We start from the raw sequence: 19,219 nt of genomic DNA on the forward strand, positions 1-19,219 counted from the left end.
CTTGCAAGAGAGGCTTTAAAGCCGGTTGTAGAAAGCTGATTGGGCTTGACGGGTGTTTCCTGAACGGTCGCTGAAACATTGGCCATTATAGAGTGCAAACAATAGGGCTCTAGATGCACGCAAAGGGGGATTCCATCCCCAAATGCTGACGGTTGAATGTGGGTGACAGAGGTTGAAGATGAAACGGATGAAGAGGGGTTACGTCTTTTCTCTGTAAATTGAGGAAGAAAGGGTGGGTTTTGAGAAGAGGGATGTACATGGGGCCAAACTACAAAACGACACAGTTTAGGCCCAGGGACTGATCTGTCTTTTTGCACACATGGACCACTGACTGCCACGTGTGCCAGCCCAGGGCTCCACGTCAGCGTTCTCCGTTTGTCATTGACGGAGAAAGATTGCCAGGGACTGATTTGTCCGCCGGAGTTAAACTTGGGGGAGTTTTTTGTGTATTTCAAAAGCTGGGGGACTAAAGTGTCTGATTTTAAAAACCTCAGGGACCAATTTGGGTAATTACTCAAATTTTTAATTACAAACAGATTTATCTGTCTGTAATAATTTACTAAAACACAGCATTTTATTTATTTAATTATAGATGAATTTTTTGTCTGTAATTAATAGAATTATTGACGGATTTTATTTTTTATCTGTAATTTATGTTAATTCATTTTTTTATTTTCTGACAAAAAAATCTCTTTAAAATTTCGTCTGTATTTCCGTGGGATAAAATCCATCAGAAATATCCGTCTGTAATAACTAATTTTCTAGTAATATCCTAAATTCTACTCGTAACTACTCTAAGATACTTTTTACTATTTTAGAAGAATTACACTGATTTGAATTTCTTATTGCATGTATCTCGTATTTAAGTCAATGAGCGACGATAGTAATAGAAATTCCAGCATATAGCATATGCTTTTTGAAGCGCTAAGTTTTTTTGGGATGTTCGAAGCGAAACTAATTTGATTAACAGTAAGATTATATTTAATTATTTATGGATTTGAATTCTCTAAATTTTGAATTTTATTTTAGAAGGTAAAGTATGATCTATCACCATTTATTTTATAGGTGGGACCAAAAGAAAATATAAGAGAAAAAGTATTTAGTGGTGAGAGATCTCACTTTATTCTCTAAAGTGAAAATATAAAATTTAGAGAATCCAAATTTATTATTTATATAGTATAAAAATAATTTGGAGACGAAGAACCAAAAATAAAATGAAGCTAGCTCTGAAGCCTTTATTGGTGTTTTCCAAATTTATGATGAAGCATACAAGAAAGTTAAAATGGAGCATCATCTGAATACATGATTTTCACATATGGTAAGGTTAACAAGGTCGACCATACCTACACCTAAGTGCCCCAGCAAATTCTGTTAGGGAACTCACAAATCTGCCAGGTATTGCTTTCAAGATGTCTTCAGGTTTGAATAGGTGACTTAGCACTAGATCAGGTCCAGATTCCTTAAAAAATGCTCCATTAATAAATTCATCGTTGATTGATTTCCATTGCCATAAATTTAGTCCAACTAGTCCGTTCCTCTTTGTTACCTATTCATCAATTATCCAACAAAATGTTTTGTTATGTAGTAAAAAATCAAATATGTAATTAGTAAACAATGATAAATGATTAATAAAATTTATTATTTTTTATTAATATTTTAAATTTTAAATCTTAAATTATAAATTCTACTCTTAATAATATAAAAATAAAATATTAGTTTAAAATATCGACTAATATTAATAAAAAATATTAGTCTCCTAACATTTTTCAATAATAAAGCTGCTTCAACTTCTCTCCTTTTCTCATTTGAAACCTGTTAGCTAACAGATTTTTTAAAATAAATAATTGAATATTTTATTTATAAATATATTTAATTATGAAAGTGTTTAACAAATGCTTGTATAACATTAAATTATTCATAAAACTACATTTAGTATGCGATTTAAGAGCGAGAGACAGCGAAAGTATGTGTAATACTAGCAAAATAAGTATTTATTTGTTTTTTTTAAATAAAATACTTTTATAAAATTTTATGCATGTTGAATACATATTTTAAAAAAATTATTTTTATAAAAAAAATATTTATTCTTTTAAAAAGTTAAGCATATCTTACTTTTCTATAAAGTAGAAGCAAGAAAATTTTTTAACTAGTTTTTACTAAAATATCCATGATTATAGTAAATAATTACAATTATACCCATAATCCTATTTTTTAAAATATTATTTTTTTCCTTCACATTTATATCTATATAATATATTCCCCCAAGATTTTTTACGTTTATCAACATTTTAATTTAGAATAAAAACAAGCTACGTTCCACTGGTAACACATCTTCCAAGTACAAAGACGCACACACATATAATTGAACTATATTTTTCAATTGTTTTTTCTTTATTTGAAATAAAAAATATTGTACATTTTTCACATGTTCATGATAAGTCTTACCACAAAGAAAGTGAATACTGTTTACAAGCTTATGAAAGTAAGAAAAGAGAAAAAAAAAAAACAAAGCTGAGAGAAAACATTGACTAAGAGAATTTTTTAACATGTTTTTTTTATGTAATTTAACTAATTAAAAAATGTACTTTCCTATTCATCCAAATAAAAAAAACTATTTTTAATATTTAAAAATTCTTTTTGAAAAATCGGATAAAATGTGACATAGTTTTTCTTATCAAAAGAATTTTTTTTAAAATAATAAAAATAAATATTTTTTTCAAAAGCAAATTCAAATGGATCCTAAGTGCTTTCTCAATACTAAGTTTTTTTTTTCAAATGAAAAATATGTTTTATCTATTTTTTCAATCTTAGCCTAATATAAAAAATTTTCAAAAGCAACACAAAAAATTTGTCAAAAATAACACTAAAAGTTCTTAAAACCAACACAAATTTTTGGAAAATAATGTCAAAATTATAATGAAACAACTGAAATCTTGTACAAATAACACATAATATGATGAAGTGAAGAAATAAGTAGAAAAGTGCCAAAAGGAAGAAGAAATGTAGGAGTAGAAGAAAAGTGTTGAGAGGGAATAAAAGAACGAAATAAGAAAACTGCAAAAGAAGAAGACCAATAAAAACAGAATAAGGAGAAGAAGATGCAGGAGAATAAGGAGGACGAGGGAAGAAAGAAAGAAAAATCTTAATAAGGTGAAAAGGAATAAAAATAAGAGGAAGAAAAATATGGGTGATCGATGACTTAGTTGGGGATTTGTTTTAAAAAGAATATCTTGACCTAAAATTGCTGTAAAATAATATATAAAATACTCATATAGTTGCATACCTCTTTAGCAGTGCTGTCATTAGAAGCCATAAATCGATTACCCTCACTAATAATGATAGGATGCATGCTACCCCCAATAGCATACATTTCCCAATGAGTATAGTCATTATTTACCAAATGGAAAAATCCAAATCTACACCTTGGCATTCTTTGCACTAATCTTTTACCAAAGTGGTTAAAGGCCACCGTGATTTGCATTATTTTATCATCGGGAGAAAAATCATTAGCACCAAAAAGCATGACCTACAAAATTGATCAACACAATAAACAAAAATTGAATGTTGAAGTGAAATTTAATGAAAGTGAATTGTTATACCTTATTATGGTCTGTAAAATGGCAATTGGAGATGGTAATTGCAGTGGAACCTCTAATAGCATCAATGAGACCATCAGTGCAATTTCTCATGGAAACATGGTCAATCCAAACATTGCTAGAAGCATAAATGCTAATTCCATCACCATCACTACGTGTCCTAATATGAGTCTTCTCTCCCTCACCGTACCTAATACGTCCACCAACACCGGGTTTAATGTCATATACCTTGATCCCATGGATGATTACATTTTGGGCGTAGTTAATAGTGATGCCACATCCCTTACTAATGTGAACATCAACTCCTCTTCCGTCAATGGTCTTGTCACTTGACACCAAGAGCTCCTGGGTCAGCTTAATGTTCATGTTACGTGAAAAGATTATCCACAAGGGTCTATCCCTAGTCACTGCATATCGCAGGGTACCTGGTTTTGGATTAACAATGTCGTCGTCGGAAGGATCCGTAACCGTATAAAACTCACCACCTTTTCCACCAATAGTATTTTTTCCAAAACCCAGAAGACAAGTTGCAAGTTTTTGGCGATCTTTTTCCCAGTTAGGATCACATCTCCAACATCTATCAATGGGGTTCGTTGCCGTGCATGGAAGCCCTGCCTTTTTCCCTTTCAAGCTTCTCCTTGTGTTATTGTGCCCTTCTACGTCTCTGTACATCCAAGAATGGAAAAATAAAAAGTTTAGATTTTATTCTCAATTTTTATTGTTTTCTATTTTTATAAGAAATATATTAATTGGAAATGATAATATCACCCATAAACCAATAAATTTATGAGTTATACTACGTGTATACCAAAATCAGCTACTAATATAAAATACATATTAAAATATAAATATACATTAAAAATAAAGTAAATTACATATGTATTTATATATAAATATATTGATGACTGATTTTAGTGTATAAATAAGATCTTTGTATATGTATGCATATGTAAAATGGTAATAAGACGACATGAAATTTATAATTTTGCAGAAACAATTGTTTAATATAAGAATACTCACTCCGCAATGATAGAAGTGAAGTTTTTAGAGACTTCATATGGGTTTGTAAAATATGCTTCTCGGTTGGTCTTTTCAGCTCTTGCTTCCATTTCCTGCCAAAGTTTTTCTTCTATGTCTGAAACTTGGAAATCATCTTCCGAATTTGTAGTATTCTCTAACGTATTGCCATTTAAGGTTGGCAAAATGAGAACAATACATAGTGAAATGAATAAATTGTATGCTTTCATCATTATATTTGTCTATTGATTTAAGACCTAAGGGCCTAGCGTTAAGCCTAATCTAAATTAAAAGAAAGAATCCCTGAGGAATACGAAAGGGTTCGTTACCCTAGAAGGGTCCCTCAATCATATTGAAGAAAGTATGCAGGTTATATACATGGCAAGATTACAAATCTTGACCAAAAAGGAATGCCAAGTTGGACAAATACATAATAATGGTTAATCTCTTTTTGCCGTTGAAGCGATTTAGGCTGAAACCTATCTATTATTAAATTTATTTTACTATAAAACTCTATATCCTAAAAATATATCAACTAAAAAGCTCTTGAATATTATTAGAACAAACAAAATGTCTCTCTTTTGTACAATAACGTTTAGCCAACTAGGTATCCAAGTAATAGTTTTCTTGTTCTTATTTTTTTGGCTTCTGCACGCGTCATCTACTCGACTGTGGTTTATTTTCTACCTTCTCTCGCTTCCTTTATATATTTTTAGGAAAAGTATATGGAATCAACTAATAATCAGCCAAGAATGGAACAACATAATTAATTATAATTAATTTTGTTAATTTATAATTTAATTTGTTTTTTAAATTATTGTTAACCACGTTCAAAATATGAAGGAAAGATACGCTAGTGATAGGAGAGAATCACGTAACAGATGCTTTGATCATTCATTAGTTGGTTCCATATAATTAATTATGTTTTATTAATGCGTAACACATGAAACATAGAAATCATATCCAAAACCATCCAATTTACAAGAAAAAAAAACATCTGTGTGTCTATCAGTAGCAACATCCGGTTAAAGTCACCGGTGCCTTTGGTTTACTAATTGGCTGATTCTTGGCTTATATAGAGTTGGTTCCCTAGTATTGTTGATATTTTTATCTCCTCCCAGTTTTGCTGTTCTCCAACATACGATCATAAATAACATTAATCACCCATGTACTAAGTCTTATGCGGCACATTACGTATACTCTAAAATACATGGCTTAATAAATGCATACCAAAATAACTAAAATGGGTGATCTCCTAGAATGTCTTTGTATTGCACCTCTCTAATTAATTTGATCAAATAATCAATTCACTCGATCATTTAAATAAATATAAAAATTTTAAATTGTGTATACAACAATTTAAGTTAATAAAAAATTTAAATAAAATTCACATTCATAATAAATTAATATTTAGTCCGCCAGACAAAAAAAACAATTGTGAAAAAAAAATACATACAAATATTGCACATACTAAAACCGAATTTCATATTAAATTTTGAAAAGATATTTGCTGATTTTAACCTATTGAGTAAATCCTTTTTGTTTGGGATAGGATAACGAGTCCACTGTAAAGCTTGATTCAAAGGTTCGTAATTGATAATAAGCCTGGGGTTCTTTGTTCTATCTCAGCTTGCTTATTGACATAAAAAGCTGAGCAAGACCAAGGACTCTTGCTAGGATGAATTATTCCTTTATCCAAAAGATCTTTAATCTCTTTTTGACAATGCTGCAAAAGCTGCTCATTCATTTGAATGGGGCGGATTTTTGTAGGAATTTTTTATTCTTTGAAACCTTTTTCATAGGGAAGATCAACAATGTGTTCTTTCCTTTTCCAGAAGGCATGAGGCAAATCAGAACAGATAGACTTTTCAATTTGATTTGAAAGATTTTTTATTTTATTTTGAATCCTTGGTTGAAAAAGTTGTGATTCAAGGGTTTTAAAAGAGATTTTTTCTTTCAAAAAACAAATCTGTTTGGTTTTGGATTCAATTAGGTTTAGAGATTTCTGGGTTGGTGAGTCTAGACATTCAAAGAAAGTCACCTGTCCTCCCACAAAAGAGGTAATTCCAGGAAAATCTACCAGGTATGGAAACAAAAGAATTATAAAAGGTCTCCCCACAAAAGACTACATCATTTTTTATATCCTTTGCTATGATGAAATTGGTCGGAATCCTAAGATTACCCTTTTCAACAAAAGCATCATTTAATTTGAATTTGATATTTAGTCTTTCACCCGTTATCGAGCTAAGACGTTCAGTAGTCTTTTCAAAATACTTTGTGGGGATCAGACCTTCTTTAATACAATTTGAATCTACACTTGAGTCAAAAAGTGCTATGGTTTCAAGAACAAAATCTTTAACGACAATTCGGATATTAACACGACATTTCATAAAAGAAAATATGTTTATTATTCTCAAGATTTCTTTTCCATCATTGTCGTTAGAAATTTCATTTTCTTGTTTTTCAAAAAACTCAGTTTGGTTTATAAGAGGATCAAGTTCTCCATCATCAGATTCTTCTTCTTGCATTAACTGTGAGAGAATGAGTTGATGATTGTCTTGGTTTTTTTTTACTTCTTGGATTTTCATTTTAAGGTTGTTGACCTCAGTATGGAGATCCTGAATGGTTATGGGGCGAAACATATTTTTCTAATTTCTTGAAAATAGGTTTGATATCATATTTATTACTAAGGACAAGGTTTTTGGGTTTCTTTTCTTTTTGTAAAGATTTTTTTAATTTCAAAAGAAAGTCTTTCTTTTGTTCTGGATCACTAATAGCCTCTATAGCATCAAATAAGAGATCTTGATCTTTGGATAAAATATTAATTTGCTTAATATCAGAATCTGAGGATGATTCAATATCATCAACTTAGATATTATTGATATCATCCGAAGATTCTGGTCCAGAATCATCATCTGAACTTTCGATTAACAGATTGTTAATCTGTTCCTCAATCTGAGGATCAAGGTTCAGATTATTAATCTTTCCTTTTAATCTATAGTATTTGCTAACATGTTCTGGTTTTTTATATGTATAGCAAATAATGTGGTTTTTCTGGGGATACTTTTGGAAGTTCTTTTGAAAACTTATCTCATTCTTAGAGTTTTGAAAATTTTTTCTAAATCTCCTGAAACTCTTTTCAGGATTGGGTTTAAAAACTTTTTTATTGGATGGTCTTTTAAATTTCCTTGGATGGCAAGTAGGAAGACCAAATTGTTCATAGAAAGTTCCCAAATCAATACGATTTTGTGTTTTTTCTCGAGCAAGTTGCCGTTGGATTTTATCATCTTGACAAATCTTTAGAGCAACTTTTTGGATGAAAGAAATAAGTTGGCCATAACTTAACTCATCATAAGGTATTATCCCGTCTGGAGTTAAGCTACGAATTTTGTCCCTTACTTTATCTCCCAGGGATTTGGGAAGTCTGATGAGCGGATAATTTATACACTTTTTGGCATTGTTTTTACATAGTTTTTAGTATGTTTTAGTTACTTTTTAGTATATTTTTATTAGTTTTTATGCAAAAATCATATTTCTGGACTTTACTATGATTTTATGTGTTTTTCTGTGATTTCAGGTATTTTCTGGCTGAAATTGAGGAACTTGAGCAAAAATCTGATTCAGAGGCTGAGAAAGGACTGCAGATGCTGTTGGATTTTGACCTCCCTGCACTCGAAGTAGATTTTCTGGAGCTACAAAAGCTCAATTTTCGCGCTCTAAATTGCGTTGGAAAGTAGACATCTTGGGCTTTCCAGCAACGTATAGTTTGCCCAAGTTTTGATGGCCCAAACTATCGTCTAAATGCCGGTCAAAGACCCTTTTCTGGTGTAAAATGCCAGAACTGGCACCAAAGCTGGAGTAAAACGCCAAGGAAAGCCTATGCACGTGAAAGCTTCAATGCTAAGCCCAAGCACACACCAAGTGGGCCCCGGAAGTGGATTTCTGCACTATCTACTTATTTCTGTAAACCCTAGTAACTAGTTTAGTATAAATAGGACTTTTTACTATTGTATTTATATCTTGAGATCATTTTTGAGACTATCTTTGGATCACTTTTGTTCTCTTGATCATGTTTTGGGGGCTGGCTGATGAGCGGATAATTTATACGCTTTTTGGCATTGTTTTTAAGTAGTTTATAGTATGATTTAGTTAGTTTTTAGTATATAATTATTAGTTTTTATGCATAAATCACATTTCTGGACTTTACTATAAGTTTGTGTGTTTTTCTGTGATTTCAGGTATTTTCTGGCTGAAATTGAGGGACCTGAGCAAAAATTTGATTCAGAGGCTGAAAAAGGACTGAAGATACTGTTGGATTCTGACCTCCCTGCACTCGAAGTGGATTTTCTGAAGTTATAGAAGCCCAATCGGCACACTCTCAATTGTACTGAAAAGTAGACATCTTGGGCTTTACAGCAATGTATAATAGTCTATGCTTTGCCCGAGATTTGATGGCCCAAATTGGCGTCAAAACGCCGATAAGAGACCATTTTCTGGCGTTAAATGCCAGAACTGGCATAAAAGCTGGAGTTAAACACCCAAACTGGCACCAGAGTTGGCGTTTAACTCCAAGAAAAGTCTATGCACGTGAAAGCTTCAATGTTCAGCCCAAGCACACACCAAGTGGGCCCTGGAAGTGGATTTCTGCCCTATCTACCTTAGTTACTCATTTTCTGTAAACCCTATCTACTAGTTTTAGTATAAATATTACTTTTTCTCATTGTATTAGACATCTTGGTTATTCTGGTTCCCCCTCTGGGGCCAAAACCAATGAACACGATTATCACTTATGTATTTTCAATGGTGGAGTTTCTGCACCTCATAGATTAAGGTGTAGAGCTCTACTGTTCCTCATGAATTAATGCAATTACTACTGTTTTCTATTCAATTCAAGCTTATTCCTGATCTAAGATATCCATTCGCACTTCAACATGATGAATGTGTTGATCAAGTGACACTCGTCACCATTCTCACTTATGAATGCGTGCCTGACAACCACTTCCATTCTACCTGAAAACAAGCCTGAATGCATATCTCTTGGTCTCCTAGTCCACGACGCATGGTTGCCTCTCCTGACAACAGATCCTTCCATTCCGTGAGATCAGAGTCTTCGTGGCATAAGCTAGAATCAATTGACAGCATCCTTGAGATCTGGAACGTCTAAACCTTGTCTGTGGTATTCCGAGTAGGATGTCGGATGGGATGACTGTGACGAGCTTCAAACTCGCGAGTGCTGGGCGCAGTGACAGTCCGTAAAAGGATCATTGGATCTTATTCCGACACAATCAAGAACCGACAGATGATTAGCCCTATGCAACCCGTAGCCGAACCATTTTCACTGAGAGGACGGATGGTAGCCATTGACAACGGTGATCCCCCAACATACAGCTTGCCATGGAAAGGAGTACGCATGACTGGATGAAGGTAGCAGGAAAGTAGGGATTCAAAAGGAACAAAGTATCTCCATACGCTTATTTGAAATTCTTACCAATGTATTACATAAGTATCTCTATCCTATTTTATGTTTTATCTGTCTTTTAATTATCAAAATTCCATAATCATTTGAATCTGCCTGACTGAGATTTACAAGATGACCATAGCTTGCTTCAAGCCGACAATCTCCGTGGGATCGACCCTTACTCACGTAAGGTATTACTTGGACGACCCAGTGCACCTGCTAGTTAGTTGTATCGAAGTTGTGTGATCACAATTCTGTGTACCAAGTTTTTGGCACCGTTGTCGGGGATTGTTCAAGTTTGGACAACTGACGGTTCATCTTGTTGCTTAGATTAGGTATTTTTTTCTTTTTTCAGAATTTTTAAGAATGAATTCTAGAGTTTCAGATAATGCTTTTATCATCACAGGAGCTAGTTGATTCCCATCAATTTGGCTGTTGCATGTAATGTCCTGGTTAGCCAAGTCTAATCTTTTTAGATTGACTCTTTAGACTAACATTGCATGATTCCTGGAATTCGTATTAAAAATTTTGAGTTTCTTATTTTCTTTTTCAAAAAAAATTTCGAAAAAAACAAAAAAATTTATAAAATCATAAAATCAAAAATATTTTTGTGTTTCTTGTTTAAGTCTAGAGTCAAATTTTAAGTTTGGTGTTAATTGCATGTTTTTATTTTTCTAGCAATTTTTGAAAATTCATGCATTATGTTCTTCATTGATCTTCAAGTTGTTCTTAATGATTTTCTTTGTCTAATCTTTAAATTCTCTTGGTGTGTGTCTTTTGTTGTTTCTCATGTGCATTTTCAATTTGTTAGTGTCTCTAGCATGAAAATTTCTAAGTTTGGTGTCTTGCATGTCTTTCTTTTCTTAAAAAATTTTCAAAAATATGTTCTTGATGTTCATCATGATCATCATAGTGTTCTTGATGTTCATCTTGACATTCAAAGTTTTTTTGCATGCATTCCTTGTTTTGATCTTAGTTTTTCATGTTTACTTTCATTCTGTTGTTTTTCTCTCTCATCATTAAAAATTCAAAAAAATTCAAAATTATGTCTTTTCAAGTCAATAATACAGAGAATTGAAGATTCAGAACATACAGCAGAGGAATCACAGAGAAAAAGCTGGTCGTTCAAAACGCCCAGTAAAAAAAGATTTCTGGCGTTTAAACGTCAGCCAGGGTACCTGGCTGGGCATTTAACGCCCAAGGAGGTAGCCAAGTGGGCGTTAAACGCCAGAATGGATACCCTAAATCTTATCTTTTTACTATCCTCTCTTATCAATCATATCTTTTTCAAAATCAAATCTTTTTCATTTTTCTTTTAATATTTTTGAGAATCCTTGCTAATAATTAATGTTGTGAGTCAAAAATTTCAAATTTGTTACTTTCTTGTTAAGAAAGGTTCAATATTTGAATTTTAGAATCATATCTTTTAAATTCTTGTTAGTCAAGTCATCAATTTTAAAAATCAAATCTTTTTTTTTTAATTTGTTTTTCAATCATATCTTTTTTAAATCATATCTTTTTCAAATCACATCTTTTTAAATTCTAATTTCAAAATATTTTTTAAAACCACCTAACCACTTTCTCACTTTTAATTTTCCAAAACCATCAACCACTTTTTCAAAATTCTTTTTAATTATTTTAAATTTTTATTCTTTTGTTTTATTTAAAAATTGGTTTTCGAAAATTTCCCCCTTCTCACCTCCTTCTATTTAAGGACTAACACTTCTCCTCAATTAGCAATTCGGACTCTATCCTTCTTTATAAGTTTGAATTCCTCTCTCTACCTCATCCTTTTATTCTTCTTTTCCTCTGAAACATCAAAGAATCTCTATACTATGACATAGATGATTCCATACTTTCTTTGTTTTCTTCTCTTTCATATGAGTAGGAACAAAGATAAAGGCATTATTGTTGAAGCTGATCCTGAACCTGAAAGGACTCTAAAGAGGAAGCTAAGAGAAGTTAAAGTACAACTCTCTGGGGAGGACCTGACAGAAATTTTTGAAAAAGAAGAAGACATGGCAGCCGAAAATAACAACAATGCCAACAATGCAAGGAAGGTGCTTGGTGACTTTACTGCACCAACTCCCGACTTCTGTGGGAAAATCATCTCTATTCCTGCCATTGGAGCAAACAACTTTGAGATTAAGCCTCAATTAGTTTCTCTGATGCAACAGAATTGCAAGTTTCATGAACTTCCATTGGAAGATCCTCATCAGTTTTTGGCAGAATTTTTGCAAATCTGTGACACTGTTAAGACCAATGGAGTTGATCCCGAGGTCTACAGACTTATGTTTTTCCCTTTTGCTATAAGAAACAAAGCTAGTATATGGTTGAACTCACAACCTAGAGACAGCCTAAACTCTTGGGAAAAGCTGGTCAATGCCTTCTTAGCTAAATTCTTTCCACCTCAAAAGATGAGTAAGCTTAGAGTGAAAGTTCAAACTTTCAAACAGAAGGAAGGTGAATCCCTCTATGAAGCTTGGGAAAGATATAAGCAATTAATCAGAAGGTGTCTTTTTGACATGCTTTCAGAATGGAGCATCATAGGTATCTTCTATGATGGTCTGTCTAAGTTATCCAAGATGTCATTGGACCATTCTGCAGGTGGATCTATTCATCTGAAAAAATGCCTGCAGAAGCCCAGAAACTCATTGAAATGGTTGCAAATAACCAGTTCATGTACACTTCTGAAAGAAATCCTGTGAACAATGGGACAATCAGAAGAAAGGAGTTCTTGAGATTGATACTCTGAATGCCATATTGGCTCATAACAAAATATTGACTCAGTAAGTCACTATGATTTCTCATAATCTGACTGGATTACAAGTTGCATCTGGCAGTGCTAAAGAAGCCTCCTTTGAAGGAGAAGCTTATGACCCTGAGAATCTCGCAATGGAAGAGGTGAATTACATGGGAGAACCCTATGGAGATACCTATAATTTTTCATGGAGGAATCACCCAAATTTCTCATGGAAGGATCAACAGAAGCCTCAACAAGGCTTCAATAACAATAATGGTGGGAGAAACAGGTTTGGCAATAGCAAACCTTTCCCATCATCCCTTAGTTTCATGACTGAGGCACGGTCCTCCATAAGAAATTTGGAGGCACAAGTGGGTCAGCTGAGTAAAAGAGTTACTAAAACTCCTTCTAGCACTCTCCCAAGCAATACAGAAGAGAATCCAAAAAGAGAGTGCAAGGCCATCCACACGTCCAACATGGCCGAACCTGTAGAGGAGGGAAAGGCAGTGATTCCTAGTGAGGAAGACCCCATGGGACGTCCACTGACCACTAGGGAGTTCCCTCATGAGGAACCAAAGGAATCTGAGGCTCATCTATTGACCATAGAGATTCCACTGAACTTTCTATTACCATTCATGAGCTCTGATGAGTATTCTTTCTTTGAAGAAGATGAAGTTACTACTGAAGAGCAAGTTGCTCAGTATCTAAGAGCAATCATGAAGCTGAATGCCAAATTATTTGGTAATGAGACTTGGGAGGATGAACCTCTATTGCTCATTAATGAACTAAACAGCTTGACTCAGTTGAAGATACCTCAAAATAAATCGGATCCCGGAAGGTTCTTAATACCTTGCACCATTGGCACCATGACCTTTGAGAAGGCTCTGTGTGACCTAGGGTCAAGTGTAAACCTCATGCCACTCTCTGTAATGGAAAAACTGGGAATCTTTGAGGTACAAACTGCAAGAATCTCACTAGAGATGGCAGACAAATCAAAGAAACAGGCTTATGGACTTGTAGATGATGTCTTGGTAAAGGTTGAAGACCTTTACATCCCTGCTGATTTCATAATCCTAGACACTGGGAAGGATGAGGATGAATCCATCATCCTTAGAAGACCCTTCCTAGCCACAGCAAAAGCTATGATTGATGTAGACAGATGAGAGTTAGTCCTTCAAGTGAATGAGGACTACCTTGTGTTTAAGGCTCAAGGATCTCCTTCTGTACACATGGAGAAGAAGCATGAAAAGCTTCTCTCAATACAGAGTCAAACAGAGCCCTCACATTCAAACTCTAAGTTTGGTGTTGAGAGGCCATCATCATGCTCTGAGTATCTGTAAGGCTCCATGAGAGCTCACTGTCAAGCTATTGACATTAAAGAAGCACTTGTTGGGAGGCAACCCAATTTTTAATTATCTATGTTGAATTTCTATTTTCCATTGTTATTTTATGTTTTTTTAGGATGATGATCATGTGGAGTCACAAAAACAAAAGCAAAAATAAAAAATAGCATTGAAAATAGCACACCATAGAGGATGAGCTTACTGGCGTTTGAATGAGCGTTAAACGCCCAGTCTGGCAGCATTCTGGGCATTTAACGCTAGAAAAGGGCACCAGACTGGCGTTTAACGCCAGAAAAGGGCACTAAGTTGGCGTTAAACACCAAAAAGGGAAGAAAAGTTGGTGTTAAACGCTAGAAATGGGCAGCAACCTGGCGTTCAACGCCAGGATTGGCACTCAAAGGGGCGTTTACACGCCAAAATGGTACAGGGATGAAAAATCCTTGACACCTCAGGATCTATGGACCCCACAGGATCCCCACCTACCTTAACTCACTCTCTCTCTTCTTCACACCTTTCCATAACACCCTTCCCCAAATACCCTTCACCAATCACCTCTATCTCCCTCCCAACCCAACCCTCACACACGGACACCCCTCTCTTCCACTCCTATATAAATCCCTCATCACTTCTTCATTTTCACACATTATATACACTTTTCCTCTCCTTGGCCGAACCTTTCTTCACCCTCCTTCTCCTCCATTTCTTCTTCTTCTCTGTCCTTCTTTCTTCTTTTGCTCAAGGATGAGCAAACCTTTTAAGTTTGGTGTGGAAAAAGCATTGCTTTTTGTGTTTCCATAACCATTTATGGCACCTAAGGTCGAAAAAACCTCTAGAAAGTGGAAAGGGAAGGCAAAAGCTTCCACCTCCGGGTCATGGGAGATGGAGAGATTCATCTCAAAGGTCCATCAAGACCACTTCTATGAAGTTGTGGCCAAGAAGAAGGTGATCCCTAAGGTCCCTTTCATGCTCAAAAGGAATGAGTATCCGGAGATCCGACATGAGATTTGAAAAAGAGGTTGGGAAGTTCTCACCAACCCCATTCAACAAGTCAGAATCTTAATAGTTCAAGAGTTCTATGCCAATGCATGGATCACTAAAAACCATGATCAAAATGTGAACCCGAACCCAAAGAATTGGCTCACAATGGTTCGGGGGAAATACTCAGATTTCAGTTCGAAAAATGTGAAGTTGGCATTCAACTTGCCAATGATGTAAGGAGATGCACGCCCCTACACAAGAAGGGTCAACTTTGATCAAAGGTTGGACCAAGTCCTCATGGACATTTGTGTGGAAGGAGCTCAGTGAAAAAGAGACTCCAAAGGCAAGCCGGTTCAATTGAGAAGGCATAACCTTAAACCCGTGGCTAGAGGATGGTTAGAGTTCATCCAACGCTCTATTATTCCTACTAGCAACCGGTCCGAAGTAACTGTGGATCGGGCTATCATGATCCATAGTATCATGATTGGAGAGGAAGTGGAAGTTCATGAGATCATACCTCTAGAACTATACAAGGTTGCTGACAAACCTTCCACTTTAGCAAGGTTAGCCTTCCTTCATCTCATCTGTCACCTAGGAAATTTAGCTGGAATTGTCATAGAGGAAGACATCCTCATTGAAAAGGACAAGCCCATCACTAAAAAGAGGATGGAGCAAATAAGAGAGCCCACTCATGGACCTCAACAAGAGCATGAGGAAGTCCCTCATCAAGAAATCCCTGAGATGCCTCAAGGGATGCATTTTCCTCCACACAACTATTGAGAGCAACTCAACACCTCTTTGGGAGATTTGAGTTCCAATATGGAGCAACTAAGGATGGAGCACCAAGAGCACTCCATTATTCTCCATGAAATTAGAGAGGATCAAATAGCCATGAGGGAAGGGCAACAAAGGCAAGGAAGAGACATAGAGGAGCTCAAGCGTTCCATTGGATCTTCAAGAGGAAGAACTAGCCGCCATCACTAAGGTGGACCTGTTCTTTGATTTCCTTGTTCTTATCTTTCTGTTTTTTTATTTTTATGCTTTATGTTTGTCTATGTTTGTGTCTTCATTACATGATCATTAGTGTCTAGTATCTATGTCTTAAGGCTATGAATGTCCTATGAACCCTTCACCTTTCTTAAATGAAAAATGTGCCTAATTATAAAAGAACAAGAAGTACTTGAATTTCAAAATTTATCTTGAAATTAGTTTGATTATTTTGATGTGGTGGCAATACTTTTGTTTTCTGAATGAATGCTTGAACAGTGCATAATTTTGATAGTGAAGTTTATGAATGTTAAAATTGTTGGCTCTTGAAAGAATGATGAAAAAAGAGAAATGTTATTGATAATCTAAAAAATCATAAAATTGATTCTGAAGCAAGAAAAAGCAGTGAATAACAAAGCTTGCAAAAAAAATGGCAAAAAAGAAAAAAGAAAGAAAAAGAAAAAGCAAGCAGAAAAAGCCAATAGCCATTTAAACCAAAAGACAAGGGTAAAAGGATCCAAGGCTTTGAGCATCAGTGGATAGGAGGGTCCAAAGGAATAAAATCCTGGCCTAAGTGGCTAAATCAAGCTGTCCCTAACCATGTGCTTATGGCATGAAGGTCCAAGTGAAAAGCTTGAGACTGAATGGTTAAAGTCGTGATCTAAAGCAAAAAGAGTATGCTCAAGAACTCTAGACACCTCTAACTGGGGACTTTAGCAAAGCTGAGTCACAATCTGAAAAGGTTCACCCAGTTATGTGTCTGTAGCATTTATGTATCCGGTGGTAATACTAGAAGACAAAGTGCTTAGGGTCACGGCCAAGACTCATAAAGTAGCTGTGTTCAAGAATCAACATATTGAACTAGGAAAATCAATAACACTATCTAAATTCTGAGTTCCTAATGGATGCCAATCATTCTAAACTTCAAAGGATAAAGTGAGATGCCAAAACTGTTCAGAAGCAAAAAGATACTAGTAAAAAAATATCTTTTTCTTATTTCACTCATAAAATTCGAAATTTTGGGTTGACTTAGTCAAAGATTTTTAAAGTTTAGTTCATTCTTGTTAGTCAAGTCAAAATTTCAATTTAAAAATTCTATCTTTTCAAATATTTTTCAAAAATCAAATCTTTTTCATTTTTCTTCTTAATATTTTTGAAAATTTTAAAATTGATTTTCAAAATCTTTTTCTTATTTCCATCTCATATTTTCGAAAACTTTACTAACATTTAAGGATTTGATTCAAAAAATTTCAAGTTTGTTACTTTCTTGTTAAGAAAGGTTCAATATTTAAATTTTTGAATTATATCTTTTAATTTCTTGTTAGTCAAGTCATCAATTTTAAAATCAAATCTTTTTCAAACCATATCTTTTTCAAATTTTAATTTCAAAATCTTTTTCTAACTTTTCATCTTTTCAAAACTTACTATTTCTTATCTTTTTCAAAACCACCTAACTACTTTTTCACTTCTCATTTTCGAAAATCACCTTCCTCTTTTTCAAAAACTTTTTAATTAACTAATTGTTTCAAACTCTAATTTTATTTTATTCCTTTTCTTAATTTTTGAATACTAACTAATTTTTAAAATAAAAACAAAAATATTTTTCCTTTTTCTTTTATTTAATATTCGAATTCCCTCTCACTCTCATATCTTTCTATTTATTTTATTTATCTACTAACACTTCTCTTCTACTCATAATTCGAACCCTCTCTCTCCCTCTGTGTTCGAATTCTTCTCATTCTCCCTCTACCTCATTCTTCTATTCTTTTATTCTTCTACTCACATAAAGGAATCTCTATACTGTGACATAGAGTAATCCTCTTCTTTTCTGTTCTCTTCTTTTTCATATGAGCAGGAACAAGGATAAAGACATTCTCGTTGAAGCTGATCCTGAACCTGAAAGGACTCTGAAGAGGAAGCTAAGAGAAGCTAAAGCACAACACTCTGGAGAGGACCTGACAGAAATTTTTGAAAAAGAAGAAGACATGGCCGAACCCAATAACAATGGTGGAGGTTCAAGGAAGATGTTTGGTGACTATACTGCACCAACTTCTAACTTCTATGGAAGAAGCATCTCAATTCCTACCATTGGAGCAAACAACTTTGAGCTTAAGCCTCAATTAGTTTCTCTAATGCAGCAGAATTGCAAGTTTCATGGACTTCCATCGAAAGATCCTCATCAGTTATTAGCTAAATTCTTGCAAATCTGTGATACTGTTAAGACCAATGGGGTTGATCCCGAGGTCTACAGATTTATGCTTTTCCCTTTTGCTATAAGAGACAGAGCTAGGATATGGTTGGACTCATAACCTAGAGAAAGCCTGAACTCTTGGGACAAATTGGTCAATGCTTTCTTGACCAAATTCTTTCCACCTCAAAAGATGAGCAAGCTTAGAGCGGAAGTCCAAACCTTCAAATAGAAGGAAGGTGAATCCCTCTGTGAAGCTTGGGAAAGATACAAGAAATTAACCAAAAGGTGACCTTCTGACATGCTTCCAAAATGGAGCATCATATGTATATTCTATGATGGTCTGTTTGAGTTGTCAAATATGTCATTGGATCATTCTGCTGGTGGATCTCTTCATCTGAAAAAATGCATGCAGAAGCCCAGGAACTCATCAAGATAGTTGCAAATAATCAGTTCATGTACACTTCTAAAAGAAATCCTGTGAATAATGGGATGACTCAGAAGAAAGGAGTTCTTGAGATTGATACTCTGAATGCCATATTGGCTCAGAACAAAATACTGACTCAGCAAGTCAATATGATTTCTCAGAATCTGATTGGATTGCAAGTTGCATCCGGCAGTGCTAAAGAAGCCTCCTCTGAATGAGAAGCTTATGACCCTGAGAATCCTGCAATGGAAGAGGTGAATTACATGGGAGAAGCATATGGAAACACCTATAATCCTTCATGGATAAATCACCCAAATTTTTCATGGAAGGATCAACAGAAGCGTCAACAAGGTTTCAATAATAATAATGGTGGGAGAAATAGGTTTGGCAATAGCAAACCTTTTCCATCATCTTCTCAGCAACAGACAAAGAATTGTGAGCAGAGCCTCTCTGGCTTAGCAAATATACTCTAATCTATCTAA

General features: G+C 34.5%; 1 protein-coding gene and 2 non-coding genes across 3 annotated transcripts; all 3 read right to left on the reverse strand.

The window, feature by feature from the left end:
* Positions 1-1,324: 1,324 nt before the first annotated feature.
* LOC107489156 (pectate lyase) lies at positions 1,325-4,843 on the reverse strand. The gene is made up of 4 exons (XM_016109922.3): positions 4,617-4,843; positions 3,600-4,260; positions 3,284-3,526; positions 1,325-1,546 (listed from the first exon to the last, which is right to left on the reverse strand). Exons 1-4 carry the CDS (start codon positions 4,841-4,843, stop codon positions 1,325-1,327), a joined length of 1,353 nt encoding a protein of 450 aa, XP_015965408.3.
* A 7,651-nt stretch (positions 4,844-12,494) lies between these two features.
* LOC127748086 (small nucleolar RNA R71) lies at positions 12,495-12,602 on the reverse strand. Its single transcript, XR_008010029.1, has one exon. It is a non-coding gene; the product is annotated as a small nucleolar RNA R71 (small nucleolar RNA).
* A 5,907-nt stretch (positions 12,603-18,509) lies between these two features.
* On the reverse strand, positions 18,510-18,617 carry LOC127748000 (small nucleolar RNA R71). Its single transcript, XR_008009943.1, has one exon. It is a non-coding gene; the product is annotated as a small nucleolar RNA R71 (small nucleolar RNA).
* Positions 18,618-19,219: the final 602 nt, after the last annotated feature.

This window comes from Arachis duranensis, chromosome 5 (genome assembly GCF_000817695.3).
Source record: "Arachis duranensis cultivar V14167 chromosome 5, aradu.V14167.gnm2.J7QH, whole genome shotgun sequence".
Taxonomy (NCBI): Eukaryota; Viridiplantae; Streptophyta; class Magnoliopsida; order Fabales; family Fabaceae; genus Arachis; species Arachis duranensis.

What these genes read in the sequence shown, in the direction of transcription:
- LOC107489156 (XM_016109922.3), bottom strand. Translation starts at nt 4,843, where the DNA reads ATGAAAGCATACAATTTATTCATTTCACTATGTATTGTTCTCATTTTG. An exon ending in TTCACTTCTATCATTGCGGA is followed by an intron (nt 4,261 to 4,616) that starts GTGAGTATTCTT and finishes TTGGATGTACAG; the next exon opens with AGACGTAGAAGGGCACAATA. An exon ending in ATGACAGCACTGCTAAAGAG is followed by an intron (nt 1,547 to 3,283) that starts GTATGCAACTAT and finishes ATTGATGAATAG; the next exon opens with GTAACAAAGAGGAACGGACT.